This window comes from Procambarus clarkii, chromosome 52 (genome assembly GCF_040958095.1).
Source record: "Procambarus clarkii isolate CNS0578487 chromosome 52, FALCON_Pclarkii_2.0, whole genome shotgun sequence".
Classification (NCBI taxonomy): domain Eukaryota; kingdom Metazoa; phylum Arthropoda; class Malacostraca; order Decapoda; family Cambaridae; genus Procambarus; species Procambarus clarkii.
Window position 1 is genome coordinate 34,464,624 of NC_091201.1, and position 18,901 is coordinate 34,483,524.

The following is an 18,901-nucleotide window of genomic DNA, read 5'->3' on the forward strand; positions in this document are numbered from 1 at the left end:
GTAGCAGGCTCAACAGCTGCTACAGGGGCTACCATGAGCATGGCAGCAGTGTGTAGCAGGCTCAACAGCTGCTACAGGGGCTACCATGAGCATGGCAGCAGGGGGTAGCAGGCTCAACAGCTGCTACAGGGCTACCATGAGCATGACAGCTGTGTGTAGCAGGCCCAACAGTCTGGTCCATGGCTGACCCCCTACACCCCGACAGCGGCCTCCAGTCACCACTTCTCCGGGTAGCTCACATTAATGATGACATCTCCCACTCCACAACGGCCCGTAAGACTCCGCCTGGTACAAACACACGCGCTTGGCTTAACAGGCCTGTGTACGAAAGGCTGGTGGCGAGACGCCGTTCGATTCCTCCCTCCCCAGGTGAAGCGAAGTGTGAAGACATTGAATCCGGATTTGAATTCCTCCAGGTATTTGTCTCAGAATACATGTTTTGTTTGGTGATGGGGAGGGGGGGGGAGGTAAGAGGATCAAGGAAAGGGGGGATGGGGAGTGGAAGGGGTGGGGGTGGGGAGGGGTTGGGGTGAGAGGGGAGAGGTGAGGCAGGGCAGGAAGTGCAGGATATCGCCCCGTTTGTTTTTAGCTACATTTTCTCGGGCTATTAAGTGAATAGTACAAAATTCTACTAAATGCTTAGTACGTCAATATTTGTACTGTGGTGCACAAAGTTAGACAATTATTATCTTAACAGGAGGATTGGTTGACGAAATTGACATAATGTTCCGTTTTCTGTTGCTGAGTCCTTCGGTATGGCACTTTAGTACAACGGTTTCTTGACGTTGGGAACGCTCCCCTCCCCCCAGTTGCCTGCCTGGCTGCGTGTTGACGTGGCGGTTCTGACATGGGGAGCCATCTTCCTCCTGTTATGCGTGTGAACTCGGTGGGCCTGGAGTTCACTTGTAAGGCTGGTTATACAATCATCGAGATGGTGATTTGCGACATGCTTCGTATCCCGGTGGAAGATATCTACGGTGTGCAGCTAGTTACAGCCCACGGGTTGTTATTAAGTTCGTGAGGGAGGAGGAGTACCAGGACTTCCTCCGTCGGTATGGGGGGCGTACGTTGCCATTGCCAGATGATGCCGGCTCTGTGGCGATTTTGGACCGCAGTGGTGCCCTGACTTATGTCAGTGTCCATGGTGCGCCCCTGGAGTTCCCTGAAAACCTCCCCCGGCGTTACTTTGGGAGATTTGGTACTGTTGTCAGCGTGCGGGTGAACACGCTCTCCTCGGGGCGGTATGCTGGGAGGCGTACAAACATTCGCACGTTGGGAATACGCCTGCGGTCAGATATACCTTCTTCTGTCCGGCTTATGGGATACTACGTCCGGGTGTATTATGCCCGGCAGCCTCGTACCTGTTTCCGGTGTGGCTTGTTGGGGCATCAGGCAGCCGGGTGCTCTGAGGCCCCAGCTGCTCCTGTCAACTTGTTCCGAGAAGAGGATTTCCCGCCGCTCCCACTGGAGGCGGTCTCCGGTGATGATGAGGAGGTGCGGGTTCCTTTCGCTGCTGCAGCTCCCCCGGCGACGCCTGACGTTCCTCCGGTTGTTGCCGACCCTCCTCCGGGTATTGCGGTACCGTCGGTTGGTCTGCCTGATCCTGTCACTGTCCAAGCTGCTCCCGTGGGCCTTCCTGGTGCTCCCTGTGTGGGGTCGCTGTCTTCTCCCTCGTCTTCGGATGCTGCACCTGGCCCTGTGTCCGTGACTCGGGTCCCGGATGTGCTAGGTGCTGGGGTGGCTGCGGAGCCTCCTGCTGTGTGTGGCCCGGTTCCCCCTGTGGTAGAGGCTGCTGCCGTTCTGTGTCGGGCGTCGGTTCATCCGGCTCGTGGTATCCGTGTTTCTGGGTCTGCTTCCGGCTCTGAAGATATCCGGCTGGTGCCCAAATGTTCCCTGCGTTCGTCTTCTGCCTGGGACGATGTTGGTGACTTCATTGACTGAGTCTTCGGGTGTTGACGGTGTGGATTCGGATACGCCGATGTCTCCGCATTTCTTGGTGGCGGAGGTCCATGTGCCTGCTGGTGCTGGTGCCTGTGTCTCGGACGTGCCTTCGGTTCTTTCTCCGCCGGGGGACTCTCCACAGTGGGGGGTGGTGGCTTCCGCTGCCAGGGATGGTGTGGACTCTGGTGCTGGGTGTGGCCTGGTGGTGACGCTACGGAAGGATGCGCGCCGTTCGGGTTCCCTGCTGTTATCTGGTGGTGTGCCCGAGGCCGCGGGTGCCCCTGTGGTGAGGGTGCGCGTTGGGGCCCTGGGGGACGTGTTGCCGGCGTCTGTAATGACGCCGGGTCAATGGTTGAAGATTGCCGAGTTACTGCTGTCTGATAGACCGGAGTCCTTTCATGGTGGGCAAGTTCCCTTCATGTGGGGGCGGGTGGCGACTTCTCGCCTCATGTGAACTACCATCTGGGTCCCCTGTTTGTGGGTGCTTGTTGCCCCGGTTCCGGATGTTATGGCGTCCCCGGTGGATGGACGTGACCCTTGGCAATGGGTGCTCTGGGAGGCGTTTAATGTACGGTTCCCGCGGGCTAGGTTCCCGGCAAGTATGTGCTCTGATTTCCTGTGTATTTGCTCTATGAAATGCTGTGTGCCCTTCTGGCTGTTTGTTTGCCCTGTTATATTGTGTGCTTCTGTCTCTCCCTTTGTGCGTTTCTTTTCCGTGTGGCATCTTAGTTTCTAGTGCTTGGCGTCACTCGTTTCGTGTTTTGGCTTGGCGTTTCGCCTTTCCTGGCTTCGTGATTCACCCTTCTCGGGTACGCCGGGGCGCACCCGATCCAACGATCGTCGTCGCCCCTAACTCAACAACAACAACAACAACTCCCCTCCCCCCCCACACACGGGAGGAGACCACCAGGCCGCAACACAAACCCCCCCCCCCACACACGGGAGGTGATCACCAGGCCTCAACACAAACCCCCCCCCACACACGGGAGGTGATCACCAGGCCTCAACACAACCCCCCCCCACACACACACGGGAGGTGATCACCAGGCCGCAACACAAACCCCCCCCCCACACACGGGAGGTGATCACCAGGCCTCAACACAAACCCCCCCCCCCACACACGGGAGGTGATCACCAGGCCTCAACACAAACCCCCCCCCCCACACACGGGAGGTGATCACCAGGCCTCAACACAACCCCCCCCCCCACACACACACGGGAGGTGATCACCAGGCCTCAACACAACCCCTCCCCCCCACACACACACACGGGAGGTGATCACCAGGCCTCAACACAACCCCTCCCCCCCCACACACACGGGAGGTGATCACCAGGCCTCATCACAACCCCCCCCCCACACACACACGGGAGGTGATCACCAGGCCTCAACACAACCCCCCCCCCACACACACACGGGAGGTGATCACCAGGCCTCATCACAACCCCCCCCCCACACACACACGGGAGGTGATCACCAGGCCTCAACACAACCCCCCCCCACACACACACGGGAGGTGATCACCAGGCCTCATCACAACCCCCCCCCCACACACACACGGGAGGTGATCACCAGGCCTCAACACAACCCCCCCCCCACACACACACGGGAGGTGATCACCAGGCCTCAACACAACCCCCCCCCCACACACACACGCGGGAGGTGATCACCAGGCCTCAACACAACCCCCCCCCCCCACACACACGGGAGGTGATCACCAGGCCTCAACACAACCCCTCCCCCCCCACACACACACACGGGAGGTGATCACCAGGCCTCAACACAACCCCCTCCCCCCCACACACACACGGGAGGTGATCACCAGGCCTCAACACAACCCCCCCCCACACACACACGGGAGGTGATCACCAGGCCTCAACACAACCCCCTCCCCCCACACACACACGGGAGGTGATCACCAGGCCTCAACACAACCCCCCCCCCACACACACACGCGGGAGGTGATCACCAGGCCTCAACACAACCCCCCCCCCCACACACACACGGGAGGTGATCACCAGGCCTCAACACAACCCCTCCCCCCCCACACACACACGGGAGGTGATCACCAGGCCTCAACACAACCCCCCCCCCCACACACACACGGGAGGTGATCACCAGGCCTCAACACAACCCCTCCTCCCCCACACACACACGGGAGGTGATCACCAGGCCTCAACACAACCCCCCCCCCCCACACACACACGGGAGGTGATCACCAGGCCTCAACACAACCCCCTCCCCCCCACAACACACGGGAGGTGATCACCAGGCCTCTAACACAACCCCCTCCCCCCCACACACACACGGAGGATCGATCACCAGGCCTCAACACAACCCCCCCCCCACACACACGGGAGGTGATCACCAGGCCTCTACACAACCCCCTCCCCCCCACACACACGGAGAGTCGATCACCAGGCCTCAACACAACCCCTCCTTCCCCCACACACACGGGAGGTGATCACCAGGCCTCTACACAACCCCCTCCCCCCCCACACACGGGAGGTGATCACCAGGCCTCAACACAACCCCTCCTTCCCCCACACACACGGGAGGTGATCACCAGGCCTCAACACAACTCCCCCCCCCCACACACACACGGGAGGTGATCACCAGGCCTCAACACAACCCCTCCTTCCCCCACACACACGGGAGGTGATCACCAGGCCTCAACACAACTCCCCCCCCCCCACACACACACACGGGAGGTGATCACCAGGCCTCAACACAACCCCCTCCCCCCCCCACACACACACGGGAGGTGATCACCAGGCCTCAACACAACCCCTCCCCCCACACACACGGGAGGTGATCACCAGGCCTCAACACAGCTCTCCCCCCCACACACACACGGGAGGTGATCACCAGGCCTCAACACAACCCCCCCCCCACACACACACGGGAGGTGATCACCAGGCCTCAACACAACCCCTCCCCCCCCCACACACACACGGGAGGTGATCACCAGGCCTCAACACAACCCCTCCCCCCCCACCACACACACACGGGAGGTGATCACCAGGCCTCAACACAACCCCCCCCCACACACACACGGGAGGTGATCACCAGGCCTCAACACAACCCCTCCCCCCCCCCACACACACACAGGAGGTGATCACCAGGCCTCAACACAACCCCCCCCACACACACACGGGAGGTGATCACCAGGCCTCAACACAACCCCCCCCCACACACACACGGGAGGTGATCACCAGGCCTCAACACAACCCCCCCCCACACACACACGGGAGGTGATCACCAGGCCTCAACACAACCCCCCCACACACACACGGGAGGTGATCACCAGGCCTCAACACAACCCCTCCCCCCCCCACACACACACGGGAGGTGATCACGAGGCCTCAACACAACCCCTCCCCCCCCTACACACACACACGGGAGGTGATCACCAGGCCTCAACACAACCCCTCCCCTCCCTACACACACACACGGGAGGTGATCACCAGGCCTCAACACAACCCCTCCCCCCCCCCACACACACAGGAGGTGATCACCAGGCCTCAACACAACCCCCCACACACACACACACGGGAGGTGATCACCAGGCCTCAACACAACCCCCCCCCCACACACACACGGGAGGTGATCACCAGGCCACAACCCCCCCCCCACACACACACGGGAGGTGATCACCAGGCCTCAACACAACCCCCCCCCACACACACACGGGAGGTGATCAGCAGGCCTCAACACAACCCCTCCCCCACACACACTCGGGAGGTGATCACCAGGCCTCAACACAACCCCTCCCCCCCCTACACACACACACGGGAGGTGATCACCAGGCCTCAACACAACCCCTCCCCCCCCCACACACACGGGAGGTGATCAGCAGGCCTCAACACAACCCCTCCCCCCCCCACACACGGGAGGTGATCACCAGGCCTCAACACAACCCCTCCCCCCCCACACACACACACGGGAGGTGATCACCAGGCCTCAACACAACCCCCCCCACACACACACGGGAGGTGATCACCAGGCCTCAACCCCCCCCCCCACACACACGGGAGGTGATCACCAGGCCTCAACCCCCCCCCACACATGGGAGGTGATCACCAGGCCTCAACACCCCCCCTCCCACACGGGAGGTGATCACCAGGCCTCAACACCCCCCCCCCACACACGGGAGGTGATCACCAGGCCTCAACACAACCCCCCCCCCCACACGGGAGGTGATCACCAGGCCTCAACACCATCCCCCCTCCACACACACGGGAGGTGATCACCAGGCCTCAACACCCCCCCCCCCCCACACGGGGGGTGATCACCAGGCCTCAGTGCGGCATCTTCCTCCACTCTGCTTCTCATTAATATTTTGTCGTAATCTTTCCTTCCCTCTCGGCAATATATCTTCGTCCCCTCCTCCCCCCCCCCCGGGTACCCGCGAAACCATCCGTCATTACCATTTTTATCTGACATTTTTCTTTAGACGCCTGAAAGCGTCCGGTGTGGACCTGCGCCCCCCCCTCCACACTCCCCCCATGGACCCCTCACGCCCCCCATTGACCCCGACGCCCCCTCACGCCTACAGGATCACGCCTCCCGTTCCGCCCCCGCCACACCTCTAATTATTGGCGCTCAGTCTGTTAGTCAGTCATGTAGGTCATGTAGGTCAGCCGGTCAGTCTGTACTCTTGGCTGTATTCTTATAAATTACGTCTGAATTTAGCCGTTTGCCCGTATGGTTGAAAATGGACGTAATTTGAAAATGAAAGAAAATTGAAAATATTTTTTTTTCCAAAATAGTAAGTTAAGGGTCCTCTTGTAAGTTAGGAAGGCTGAAAATTCTCCTAACGTTTCAAAACGTGATGAAAAACGTTAATTGAAAGTTTCCTTTCCTAACCTAACCGAGTAAGCCAGAGGACTCAAACAGAAAACGGGACAGTACATCTCTTTTGTGAGCCGAGTTCATTTAAAATTACGTCCATTTTTGGCCGTAGCGCACATACGGGCGAAAAGCAACGTTATTTTTAAGAGGACGGGTTGGTCAGTCTGTCCAGTTTGTCTCCTCTCCCACATCTCACTTCCACTGCTACTTTCAACCAACATACAAATTTGAATGATTTCGACATCGGGAGTAACATACCTGAGGGCGGGTGAGAGTGCGCGGGTGAGTCCCAGCCAGGAGGGGCGCGGTTTTCTTTGTTGTTGGGGGGGGGGGGGGGGGTAAGGGGGTGGTGAAGTAAAGAGGACGGAGAAGCACAGGTGAAGGGAAACTTTAGAAATGGGAAGTATAGGGCGAGTTGTGCTGGGAGGCGGACTGTCCGCCTTGCTGACACGACGTGTGGGTGATGGCAGCTAAGCTCAGCTTGCTCTCTCTTGTCAGGGAGCTGTGACTGTGTGTGATGTTCTTCACGTGTGTTTCACCATATATGGATGTCTATAGATGAATAATGTGTTGTAACGGGGGGTGGGGGAAAAAATATCTTGTCCATTATTCCACCCCCCCCAGTTAACTAACGAGGCCGGGGGAAACAGCTCTCTCTAGTCCGTTATCCCGTCCTCAGTTAGCTAATTATTCTAGAGCACTCCCAGAGTTCCTAAGGCAACCTCTCTCGTTCAACACCTTGTAACCTAGGTATTTGACTACCTAGGTGCTAAGACTACAAGGCGCCGTAACTGGATCAGCTACCCGAAACTCTAGAGAGAACTCTAGAATACATTTCACTGCCACAAACGTATAAGAGGAAACGAAAGGAAAGAAATGAATAGTGAAGTAATTAGTGAGGGTTTGGGGTGAGAGGTAGAGAGGTGGGAGGAGCGAGGAGGGTCATTAGTTGAAAGTGAGAGTTCCCAGAGGGGTGGAGGGAGAAGAGTAGATAGGTGTTACGACCCTCTCGGGACGCAACGGGGTTCTCACTCTGATGTTGTTAGAGTCAGATATATATATCCGTTCCCAAGCCAGTAGTGGCTATCAAGGGATGAGATCCGTGACGCAAGTAACTTAAAGGGAGTAGGGAAAGAAAGCTAAGAACTTAATATTATAATTTTCACCATCACCCATTAAATATATAAAATAAAAGAGTGCACAAGGGGGAGGGATATTAACACTTGACAAGGGGATTCTTCACAATGTAGTCTTCTGCTGAAGACTCTGGATCCATAAGCTAGGCGCTGAGTCCTTGGTGCTTTCTTCGTGGCCACACAACGAATTCTTCAAAGAAGCTGAGCCTACCCTGGCCACAGGTCAGCCAAAACACATGTCCACTGGGGCCACCGCCGTGGAGGCCGTCAACCACACGTCCAGCTGGTCTGCTGGCAGGTTCTGAGCCAACAAGGCTGGTACGGCCACTCCACGAACGATAAAAGGGGAACGCCCTAGACAGGAGCCTCGTGTGACACCACAAATCACTCTCCTGTCTTCCGTACCCCAGTGGATGATCGTCTCCAACAGTCGGTCCCGGGTAAATCCTTTTACTGCCACTCCACTGGCAGGCTAACACATCACAGTGTTCTTCCGGGGGGACGACTTCACAACAGCTGCAGCAAGGTTCAAGGTATGGAGACTGGCTGCCTCGGGTAGACTGACTCCACTTCCATCACAGCAGTCCCAGGTCAGCTCTGTAAGCAGACACGTCATCAATAACTGGGACACTAAAACACCTCACTTACGGGCTCGGGCACAAACACCTGACGTATCCACTCCATAGATGGCGCTGTCGTCGGAGCACCACCTCACCAGAGGTCAGTGGCGGCGGTGTAGAGTGCTGGACGGGACTGGAAACTGGCCCTCGTAGCTGATACACGGCATCCTCACCAGGTGTCGTCGTCATTTGGCGGGGGGTTTCGGGAGCTGACCCACAGATGGCGCGGTCGTTACTACTCCGTGCTTGGACGCTGGATCCGGGTTCGTAACAATAGGTAGAAGTAGAAGAGTAGATAGTTGAAGTAGAAGAGTAGATAGTAGAAGAAGAAATGCTGCCACCATCCATTCTAGACCATTACATACAAGACAAGGAATGGAACTTGTCTGTATCACAATATTCTCAAAAGATGTTATTACCATGTATCAACTCCAAACATGTACTCATTAATATCATGAACCAGTAACCACAGAGGCTTTCTCACCTCAACTCAAAGCTCTAGGGAACAAAGTTAAACACAATTTAAATAATAAATTCAATTATATTTCACATGATAACCATCATAATTTAAGCAACTCCAATGTTCAAGTTTAATATGCCAAGTGAGTCATCATCCAAGAATTTGAGAGCCCTACAACTTGACTGCTCCTGATCATCACACAACATATGTAAACACGACCAAGTCACCTTAATGCTCAACTCACCAAGTGTCTGCCTATAGCTGGATTGAGAGGGGAGGGGGGGGTGGTCTGTAGTTGACAGAGACTGTCCCGCCCTGCCGGCCGATAGCCTCCCTGCTAGGCCGTCTTCTCTGCTCTCCTGGCTGCTGTTCTTCTATCTTGTTAATGCTCTCGAATCAATAGCTCTCCGAGTATATGTTGGGTACCTAGTAACTAACTCCGCCCACAAGTAGGAAGCCTCAGGCACTCTACCAAGCCACTCCTTAAACGTCGGCATGTTTGAAGGCTACCAGGCTCCAATTATAAGATTAGCAGAAGCAAGGTGAAATTCGCATGATCTGACCTCAGGTCACTTGGTGGTCATTAACTCTTAGAGGTGTGAGATCTCAGGTCGACCAAACTGGCGCCTTCTCAAATCCTTGTCTGTGACTCATGTATCTCTATGTATTTTAAATACAACTAAACCAAACACCTTACAGTGTTACAGTGTGGCATCCACACATATACACATTCAGGCCCTTTTGTATGTGTTTTGATCTGTTTAAGGGTCTTTATTGTATTATTATTTATTATTTGTTCAGTTATGTTTTAGAGAAATGAAAAATTTCTGATGAGTATTTGACCCAGGAACTATGTATGGTAGTGCGAGGCTCTCCAGGAGGGTAGTGTTTCTACTGTAGTGGGTATGACATATATGTATGTATATGTATATATTTATATATATATATATATATATATATATATATATATATATATATATATATATATATATATATATATATATATATATATATATATATATATATATACACACACCCTGTGCCAACCCTCCCTATTGCCTTTCATAAAATATAATATTAGAGGGGTGTAGGGAGGCGGGCGGGTGCCTCCCTACACCCCGGCCTGCGTGAGGAACCTCACTACCAGGACTCGCCCCGCCGCAGGTGGCCCCGGAGCGGACTGTTCTTCATGCAGGTGTCTGACGCCGGGGACCCCAGCCTCGCCTTCACCTTCTACTTCCCCCTCATGGTCGCCCTACACGCCGGCGTCGGCATCAAGCTCATGTGGTCCATCGTCTTCTGCGAGTGGTCCAACATGGTCCTCAAGTGGTAAGGTGGTGTTGGGGGTGTTGGTGTTGGGGTGTTGGTCTTGGGGGTGGTGGTGTTGGGGTGTTAGTCTTGGGGGTGGTGGTCTTGGGGGTGTTGGTCTTGGGGGTGTTGGTCTTGGGGGTGGTGGTCTTGGGGGTGGTGGTGTTGGGGGTGTTGGTCTTGGGGGGTGTTGGTCTTGGGGGTGTTGGTCTTGGGGGTGGTGGTGTTGGGGGTGTTGGTCTTGGGGGTGTTGGTGTTGGGAAGTGTTGGTGTTGGGGGTGTTGGTGTTGGGGGTGGTGGTCTTGGGGGTGTTGGTCTTGGGGGTGTTGGTGTTGGGGGTGTTGGTGTTGGGGTGTTGGTCTTGGGGGGTGTTGGTCTTGGGGGTGTTGGTCTTGGGGGTGGTGGTGTTGGGGGTGTTGGTCTTGGGGGTGTTGGTCTTGGGAGTGTTGGTCTTGGGGGTGTTGGTCTTGGGGGTGGTGGTCTTGGGGGTGTTGGTCTTGGGGGTAGTGGTGTTGGGGGTGTTGGTCTTGGGGGTGGTGGTCTTGGGGGTGTTGGTCTTGGGGGTGGTGGTGTTGGGGGTGTTGGTCTTGGGGGTGTTGGTGTTGGGGAGTGTTGGTGTTGGGGGTGTTGGTCTTGGGGGGTGTTCGTCTTGGGGGTGTTGGTCTTGGGGGTGGTGGTGTTGGGGGTGTTGGTCTTGGGGGTGTTGGTGTTGGGGAGTGTTGGTGTTGGGGGTGTTGGTCTTGGGGGTGGTGGTCTTGGGGGGTGGTGGTCTTGGGGATGTTGGTCATGGGGGTGTTGGTCTTGGGGGTGTTAGTCTTGGGGGTGTTGGTCTTGGGAGTGTTGGTCTTGGGGGTGTTGGTCTTGGGAGTGTTGGTCTTGGGAGTGTTGGTCTTGGGGTGTTAGTCATGGGGGTGTTGGTCTTGGGGAGTGTTAGTCTTGGGGGTGTTGGTCTTGGGAGTGTTGGTCTTGGGGGTGTTGGTCTTGGGGGTGTTGGTCTTGGGAGTGTTGGTCTTGGGGTGTTGGTCTTGGGGAGTGTTAGTCTTGGGGAGTGTTAGTCTTGGGGGTGTTGGTCTTGGGAGTGGTGGTCGGGGGTGTTGGTCTTGGGAGTGGTGGTCTTGGGAGTGTTGGTCTTGGGAGTGTTGGTCTTGGGAGTGTTGGTCATGGGGGTGTTGGTCATGGGAGTGTTGGTCTTGGGGGTGTTGGTCTTGGGGGTGTTGGTCTTGGGGGTGTTGGTCTTGGGGGTGTTGGTCTTGGGGGTGTTGGTCTTGGGAGTGTTGGTCTTCGGGGTGTTGGTCTTGGGGGTGGTGGTCCTGGGGGTGGTGGTCCTGGGGGTGGTGGTCCTGGGGGTGGTGGTCCTGGGGGTGGTGGTCTTGGGGGTGTTGGTCTTGGGGGTGGTGGTCCTGGGGGTGGTGGTCCTGGGGGTGGTGGTCTTGGGGGTGGTGGTCTTGGGGGTGGTGGTCCTGGGGGTGGTGGTCTTGGGGGTGGTGGTCTTGGGGGTGGTGGTCTTGGGGGTGGTGGTCTTGGGGGTGGTGGTCTTGGGGGTGGTGGTCCTGGGGGTGGTGGTCCTGGGGGTGGTGGTCTTGGGGGTGGTGGTCTTGGGGGTGGTGGTCTTGGGGGTGGTGGTCTTGGGGGTGTTGGTCTTGGGGGTGCTGTTGTTATTTTTATTATAACATGTTATTATGATTATTGCTATTATTTATAATTATTTCCGTCAATAATATTGGTGTTAGAGTTATTATTTTCACTGTTACATTCTGATCAAAGTTATGAGCAAGGTCACCAGTACGAACACTCACTCCTCATTCCTCACAGTTACAAGGGCGTTAGTTTCCCTCATGTGCATAATAATTATGCAGAGCCGTGAGGTCTCTGGGACACCCAGAGGGCATACACAATACATACACACCCTGAGGGCATACACAGACCCCGGGGCTCCCACGCCGCCGCTACACTCCTACAGTGGCTGCCTACGTTGGAGGCAAGAGAACTTCTCGTCCTTGTCGCCTCCCTGGTCGTCCACACCTGCTGCCTCTTCCTCCTCCCTGGTCGTCCACACCTGCTGCCTCTTCCTCCTCCCTGGTCGTCCACACCTGCTGCCTCTTCCTCCTCCCTGGTCGTCCACACCTGCTGCCTCTTCCTCCTCCCTCGTACCATGTATCTCCTACAAAACATGTACTCACCTAGTTGTGAGTGTCTGTGTCCTAGACTGTGTAACTCCAGGAGCTGCTGGTATGATGGTTCCCTCCCTCGCACCTGGGCCTCCATTGTGGGTGTAAAAGCAGCTGAGGTTTCCCCCTGAGGTTCCCCGGAGTGTGATGGGAGTTCTGAGGGAGTTCTTGAGTCCGAGTGAGCAGTGACGGGTCATTACATTTGACTCCTGACAAACTGAGCCTAAGGAGGGTAAGGTAACCACTTCATGTGGTTACAATTTCCACCTGAAGGCCAGAGCGGAGAGGGCACATGGTCTTGTGAGGCAGACCGGAGGTCGTCCTGAGGTGGAAGGTCCGTGTACCGTTAACTGGAACGACCCAAAACGTGTCCCAAGCTGCAAGGGCGTTCTTGAAAGAAATTTGATTGAATCATCCCTGATTAATCAGGGTCATAATACTCTTCGTTTCAGTCCTGGTCTATACACTTTATTGCTTTATAAGTCTTAATATTGCACAAATGTTCAAAGAACAAGAATTTGATTTCCACCCGAGAGACACACTAGTGTTGTCCTTATTTTGGTTTTTGTCAGGTTATGTCATTCTTCAACCCTGCACACGTGTGGCTATTACTTTTTAGGTCTAAATTGTGTGAAATTAGCTATACTATCGTATGGTTGTAGTCTCGTTTCAATATAGTATGCTTTGCCCGACTGCCCGTTTTCTATTTATCATACGCGCGTTTTCTCCAATATGGATAACATTAATAAAGTTCCTGCCAATATTTCCCTTAGTCTGGGATTTACGTGAATTTACCCGAGGGCCACTAACACTAGTGGCCTCGACGAGGACAGGAAGGCGGCGGCTTGTCGAAGGTCCCCTCCATTTACCTTGATGATCTTTTTCAGATGTACTTTAAAATTTAATAGGGTTTGGCAGTTTTAGCTTCAGCATGTAGGCGGTTCCATGGGTTTATGACCCTGTGGGTGAAAAAACATCTCCTGTTCTCAGTCCTACACTGTGGTTTGTTGAGCTTGAAAGTGTAACAAACTAGGCTTGTTGTAAGAATTATCCAGAATGTTTTATTGACAAGGGAGAATGGGAAGCTGGACCCGCGTGGTGACCTGGGACTTGACTCCAGGGAATGCGCAGTGAAAATAATTGACGCCTTATTCATAGTTTCGTATAATGAATCATCCTATAGTATTCACTTATTTAGAGAAATTAGCCTTCATTCATTTTGTATTCAAATTATATTGTATAGTATTACTGGTTACAATATCAAGATTGTATATCAATATCAAGATAATTATTCTAATTATTAGGATATCGAGTTGTCACCATCAGTGACGTCACGAATCAGGACTACTCTTTATTGCGGAGTGACCTGGCGGTCACAGGTCAGAGTTCCCACATTCAGTAATTTCTCAAAGGTTAAATAGCCATTTTTTGATCGGGAATAGCCCTTCCTTAAGAGGCTTGTGTAATTTAACTTCAGTAAAATATTTCAACCAATCTGGATCAATTCAGTACAAACAGAGGTTAATTGTTAAACTTAAGCCTTGCTAGTAACTTGGTAAAACTTAGACTATGCGGAAGGATACAATGCTCTAGTCTGGGGAAAACCAGACGAGGAGAGATCAGTGTGGGATCGAGATCAACTGGGGGAGGTCAACCATCTCACCTCTCCCCCCAAGACCAGCACTCCACCCAAGCTGGTCAACATAGAGGTATAGTGTCTATGGTTATTTATTGGGATAGTCAATTCATTGCCAAGTAGGGAGTGTTAAATTGATAGGGAGTGCTCCTCTTTAGATTTTGTTTTAGATTTTGAATAAATTAATTAGCTAGTAATTTGTCTTTTTATTAATTTCCATGTGTTGGTTATATTTATGTGAATTGGTCCTTGTCACGTGGTCCCCACGTGGCCGAGTTGAATTGTTCGCCGATTCTAACACCAAATCGGAAGTCATCTTTACCGTTGATTGTGAATAAATTCCACACTTAAGATCTTAAGGGTATATGTTACTAGTGGGGATCAAGCCCCAAAGTTATTGATTAGCATGATCGATCCAGACCTCGATCATTACTCAGTGTAGTTGGTCTGGTGGTGGCGGAGGAGATCCTAGAGCTTTGCTAGAAGCCTGTTTCACGTCATACGGGTGTAGAATCTCAAGTCGGTATCGTCTTGAGACCACGTGGCGTGAGGTAGGCTAAAAGTACAAGTTTTGGGGTCCCTTGGTAGAGTACAAAAGTAAGAATACGGGTAGAGGGAGAGAAAAGGCAGGAAAGTTCATTAGAGCCCCCCACCCTTCCCCGTATTACAAAACCGTTGTTTATTGTTTGTGTTACATCTGACCTTTTGAAGAAACTTTCCGGATTAACATCCTCCAAATTGTTCAGTATTTTAAGTTTCAATGAGATCCGCCCTGTCATGCCTAGTTTGTAGTGTTGTTAGCTCTGTGCCCCTCAACTGTTACTGACAAAGGAGTTCACTTAGCTCTGGAATGATTTTTGTTGCCCGGTGTTGCACTTTCTCCAGAGCAGCTATATCCTTCAGAGGATGTGGTCTCCATGCTTTGACACAGTAATCCAAATGGGGGCGTACCAGAGATTTATACAATAGAATCAATACCTTCTTTTTCTTAAACTCAAAGGTCCGCTCGATTATTCCAAGGGTTTGGCTAGCTTTTTTGACTGTTGTTCCAACCTCCTGTGCATCTTTCTTTAAGTGAAATATCATATGTTATTATTTCATATGATATTATTTCTTATTATTTAATATGAGGATAACGTACTGGATATGCTAATGTGTTTGGAGCACCAGGTTATCTAAGGTTAAAATCCTTCACGAGGTTGAGTTCTTTAGTTACATATAACTTGCGCGTTTATGCAAGTGTGTCGTACATTGAGGCTCACGTTCTCCTCAGTAAGGTACTGATTGATGAAAACGATCGGTGTTCTCTTCTCATTGCGAGTGCTTTCAGGTCTTTAGGCAAATAGCATCGGCTATCAATGGCTTTTGTAAAGTCTGTAATGGTCAAGTGGATAACTACTGGATACGCTAGCGTGTTTGGAACACCAAGCTATCTAAGGTTCGAATCCTTCACGAGATTGAGTCCTTTAGTTTATATATAAATTTGACATATATGACGCTCTTTTAAACTTTATCCTACACCAAGATCACGTTTCATATCTCATCACCAGATTCCTTAGTTACCTAAGTCAAAGACGCCAGACAACCGAACACATTTACGCATACAAACACACACACACACACACACGCACACGCACACGCACACGCACACACACACACACACACACACACACACACACACACACACACACACACACATACACATACATACATGCGGTCATAAACACGAATAAATACATTTACAAACAAACTATTGTTCGATTTGTCATTCCTAAGAAATCACTTGAGGAGACGAGTAGCGGCTATATACAGTGTTCTCTGACAGTGTTTTACCGCTCCACTTAGAGAAGGTCTTCATAAGAGGCTTCATAAGACCTTCCCAAGCCGCCTCCCTCCAGCCCGCACTAAGCCCTGTCTCCGTGTGTTCAGGGTGCTGGCGGGGGACCGGCCCTACTGGTGGGTGTTCGAGACCAGGGTCTACGCCCCGCACGCCCCGCCCTTCCTGTACCAGTTCCCCAGGACCTGCGAGACGGGGCCGGGTATGCCCTCTGGTCACACCAAGCTCAACGCTGCCATCTTCTACATCCTCATCTCATCCTTCGTCGAGATGGTCGTCAGGAGGACATCGTACTTGAGGTGAGACCAAGTGGGGAGGGAGTTATTATTAGAGCAATTATTTTTGTTATTAGAGTTAGGCCTGGACAGGCCTTAGGCCCAACACCAAGCCCAGCTTATTCTCACACTCCGTCTCTCATAGCTATGGCACCAGACTTGTGGCAACCCACCAGACTTGTGGCAACCCACCAGACTTGTGGGCAACCCACCAGACTTGTGGCAACCCACCAGACTTGTGGGCAACCCACCAGACTTGTGGGCAACCCTCCAGACTTGTGGCAACTCACCAGACTTGTGGCAACTCACCAGACTTGTGGCAACCCACCAGACTTATGGTGACACTCAGAATGTGGAGCCAACTATGCTTTCCTGCTGTATGGTGTCACTAACACAGGCTCGGTGCAGTGTCAACTCTCAGGCAGTTTGTATATTTTCAGATTTGGAGCAGTTTTGTTAATGGAGCAGCTCCAAACACCTTTAAAGTTGTGTATGGAGTCAGCCTCCACCACATCACTGCCTAATGCATTCCACCTGTTAACTACTCTGACACTGAAAAAGTTCTTTCTAACGTCCCTGTGGCTCATGTGGGTACTCTGTTTCCACCTGTGTCCCTTTGTTCACGTACCACCCGTGTTAAACAGTTTATCCTTATCTACCCTGTAAATTCCTCCGTGAACTTTGTAGGTAGTGATCATGTCTCCCCGAGCTCTCCTGTCTTCCAGCGACATGAGGTGCATTTCACGCAGCCTTTCCTCGTAATTCATGCCTCTTAGTTCTGGGACTAGTCTAGTGACATACCTCTGAACTTTTTCAAGTTTTATCTTGTGCTTGACAAGGTACGGGCTCCATGCTGGGGCCGCATACTCCAGGATTGGCCTTACATATGTGGTATACAAGGTTTTGAAGGATTCCTTTCTCAGGTTCCTGAAGGCAGTCCTGATGTTAGCCAGCCTTGCATACGCCGCTGAAGTTATTCTTTTGATGTGGGCTTCAGGAGTCAGGTTTACCATGATATCAACTCTTAGATCTTTCTCTCTGGTGAAAGAGAGCTGTGACGATCACTGTCTGGAAACCGTTGGTGCGGGACCGGGACGTCCACCTAATGGGGCTCGTGCGGCCCCAGGCTCTGCTTCAGGAGGCTGGGGTCGTTCTTGCCCTTGCTGGGGTGGTTCTTCTCCGGCCCCGACCACGGCGGTCTCCGGTTCGGAGTCCCTGTGCCTTCTTTTACCAACTTCGAGGTAAACTCTGAAGCTGGAGCCCACCAGACTTGTGGCAACCTCCTTCTGTCATTGTTGCCTTTAACCTCGTTCTGACAGCACTGGAACAGCACTTGGGCGACGGTACTGGAACCAATCGTATTGGCGTTTGACTTTTCATTGAACACTTTCGGCGCCATGGCGAAGGGGTACCTGCTGCATAGGTGACAGCTTCTCCCCCATATCAACGTACTCTGACATTGCGCCCTGGAGACACCACTCCAGAGCGACAACCAGAGTGCAATTCCATAGTCTCCTGAGACTGATGGATGCCTACTACTGCTACTACTAGTTACATGCTGAGAGCTACGCTCGTGGTGTCTCGTCTTCCCAGTACTCTTTGTCTTATAACGCTTTGAGACTACTGACGGTTCTGGCCTCCACCACTTCCTCACTTGTTCTCGCCGTCTACCACTCTACAAAAGAAAACTTTCTAATATTTGTTTCGGCACGTTTGTTTCTTTAGCTTGAAATTGTGTCCTCTTGTTCTTGAAGTTGCTGGTTTCAGGAATTTCTCTTTGTCAATTTAGTCTATTCCTGTTACTATTTTGTAAGTGATGATCATATCTCCTCTTTTTCTTCTATCTTCTATTTTTGACACGTTTAGCGCCTCAAATATCTCCTCGTAACTCTTCTTTTTCAGTTCCAGAAGCCATTTTGTAACATGCCGTTGTACCGTTCCCAGTTTATTTATGTGCTTCTTGAGATTTGGGCACCATACAACTGCTGCATATTCCAGTTTTGGTCTCACAAAAGTCATGAACAGTTTCTTTAGTACCTCACCATCCATATAATTAAAAGCAAGTTTGAAGCTGGAAAGAGAGGCATACGCTCCTCTCACACTGTTCTTAATGTGTTCCTCTGGCGACAGTTTACTATCCAAAACCATCCCCAGGTCCCGTTCTTTATTAGAGTTCTGTAATCCCTTTCCACATAATTTGTAAGCTGTGTTTGGTCTATATTCTCCGATTTTACATTCCTTAACATGAAAATCATTCACTGTGAATTCCATTTGCCACTTGACGCTCCAAGCACTTATTTTATCTAGATCAACCCAACCACCCTTTTCCAGTAATATCTCTGGGGCTCTATCATAAAACTAAGTAGATTTGTTACACAGGATCTTCCTGTTCGAAAACCATACTGTGTGTCCGTTATTATGTCACTACTCTCTAGGTGTTCAACCCATTTGGCTTTAACTATTTTTTCTAGTGTTTTAATTACCACGCTTGTTAATGATACGGATCTATAATTTATAGATTCTTCTCGACTACCATTTTTATAGATTAGTACAATGTTTGCCTTTTTCCATATATTTGCTAAGATTCTTGACCACAAGGATGTCTGAAATATTAGTTGAAGTGGACTGCTCAGCTCAGTTGCACATTCTCGCAGCACCCAAGGTGAAA

At 52.1% G+C, this 18,901-nt stretch overlaps 2 protein-coding genes across 2 annotated transcripts in view; one reads left to right on the forward strand and one right to left on the reverse strand.

Moving 5' to 3' along the window:
• The window catches only part of LOC123763540 (glucose-6-phosphatase 2), a 55,221-nt gene extending 38,945 nt beyond the window's left edge, over positions 1 to 16,276 (forward strand). Inside the window, exons 3-4 of the mRNA XM_069304213.1 lie at positions 10,174 to 10,338; positions 16,051 to 16,276. Coding sequence (XP_069160314.1) covers positions 10,174 to 10,338; positions 16,051 to 16,261 — 376 coding nt within the window. The 3' untranslated portion in view covers positions 16,262 to 16,276. The remainder of the gene's footprint in view (positions 1 to 10,173; positions 10,339 to 16,050) is intronic.
• Positions 16,277 to 18,018: 1,742 nt separating this feature from the next.
• Positions 18,019 to 18,504, reverse strand: LOC138352236 (uncharacterized protein B0403.1-like). The gene has a single exon (XM_069304520.1). The coding sequence runs from the start codon at positions 18,502 to 18,504 to the stop codon at positions 18,019 to 18,021; it is 486 nt and encodes a 161-aa protein (XP_069160621.1).
• Between the last annotated feature and the right edge of the window lie 397 nt (positions 18,505 to 18,901).

What these genes read in the sequence shown, in the direction of transcription:
- LOC138352236 (XM_069304520.1), bottom strand. Translation starts at nt 18,504, where the DNA reads ATGGAATTCACAGTGAATGATTTTCATGTTAAGGAATGTAAAATCGGA.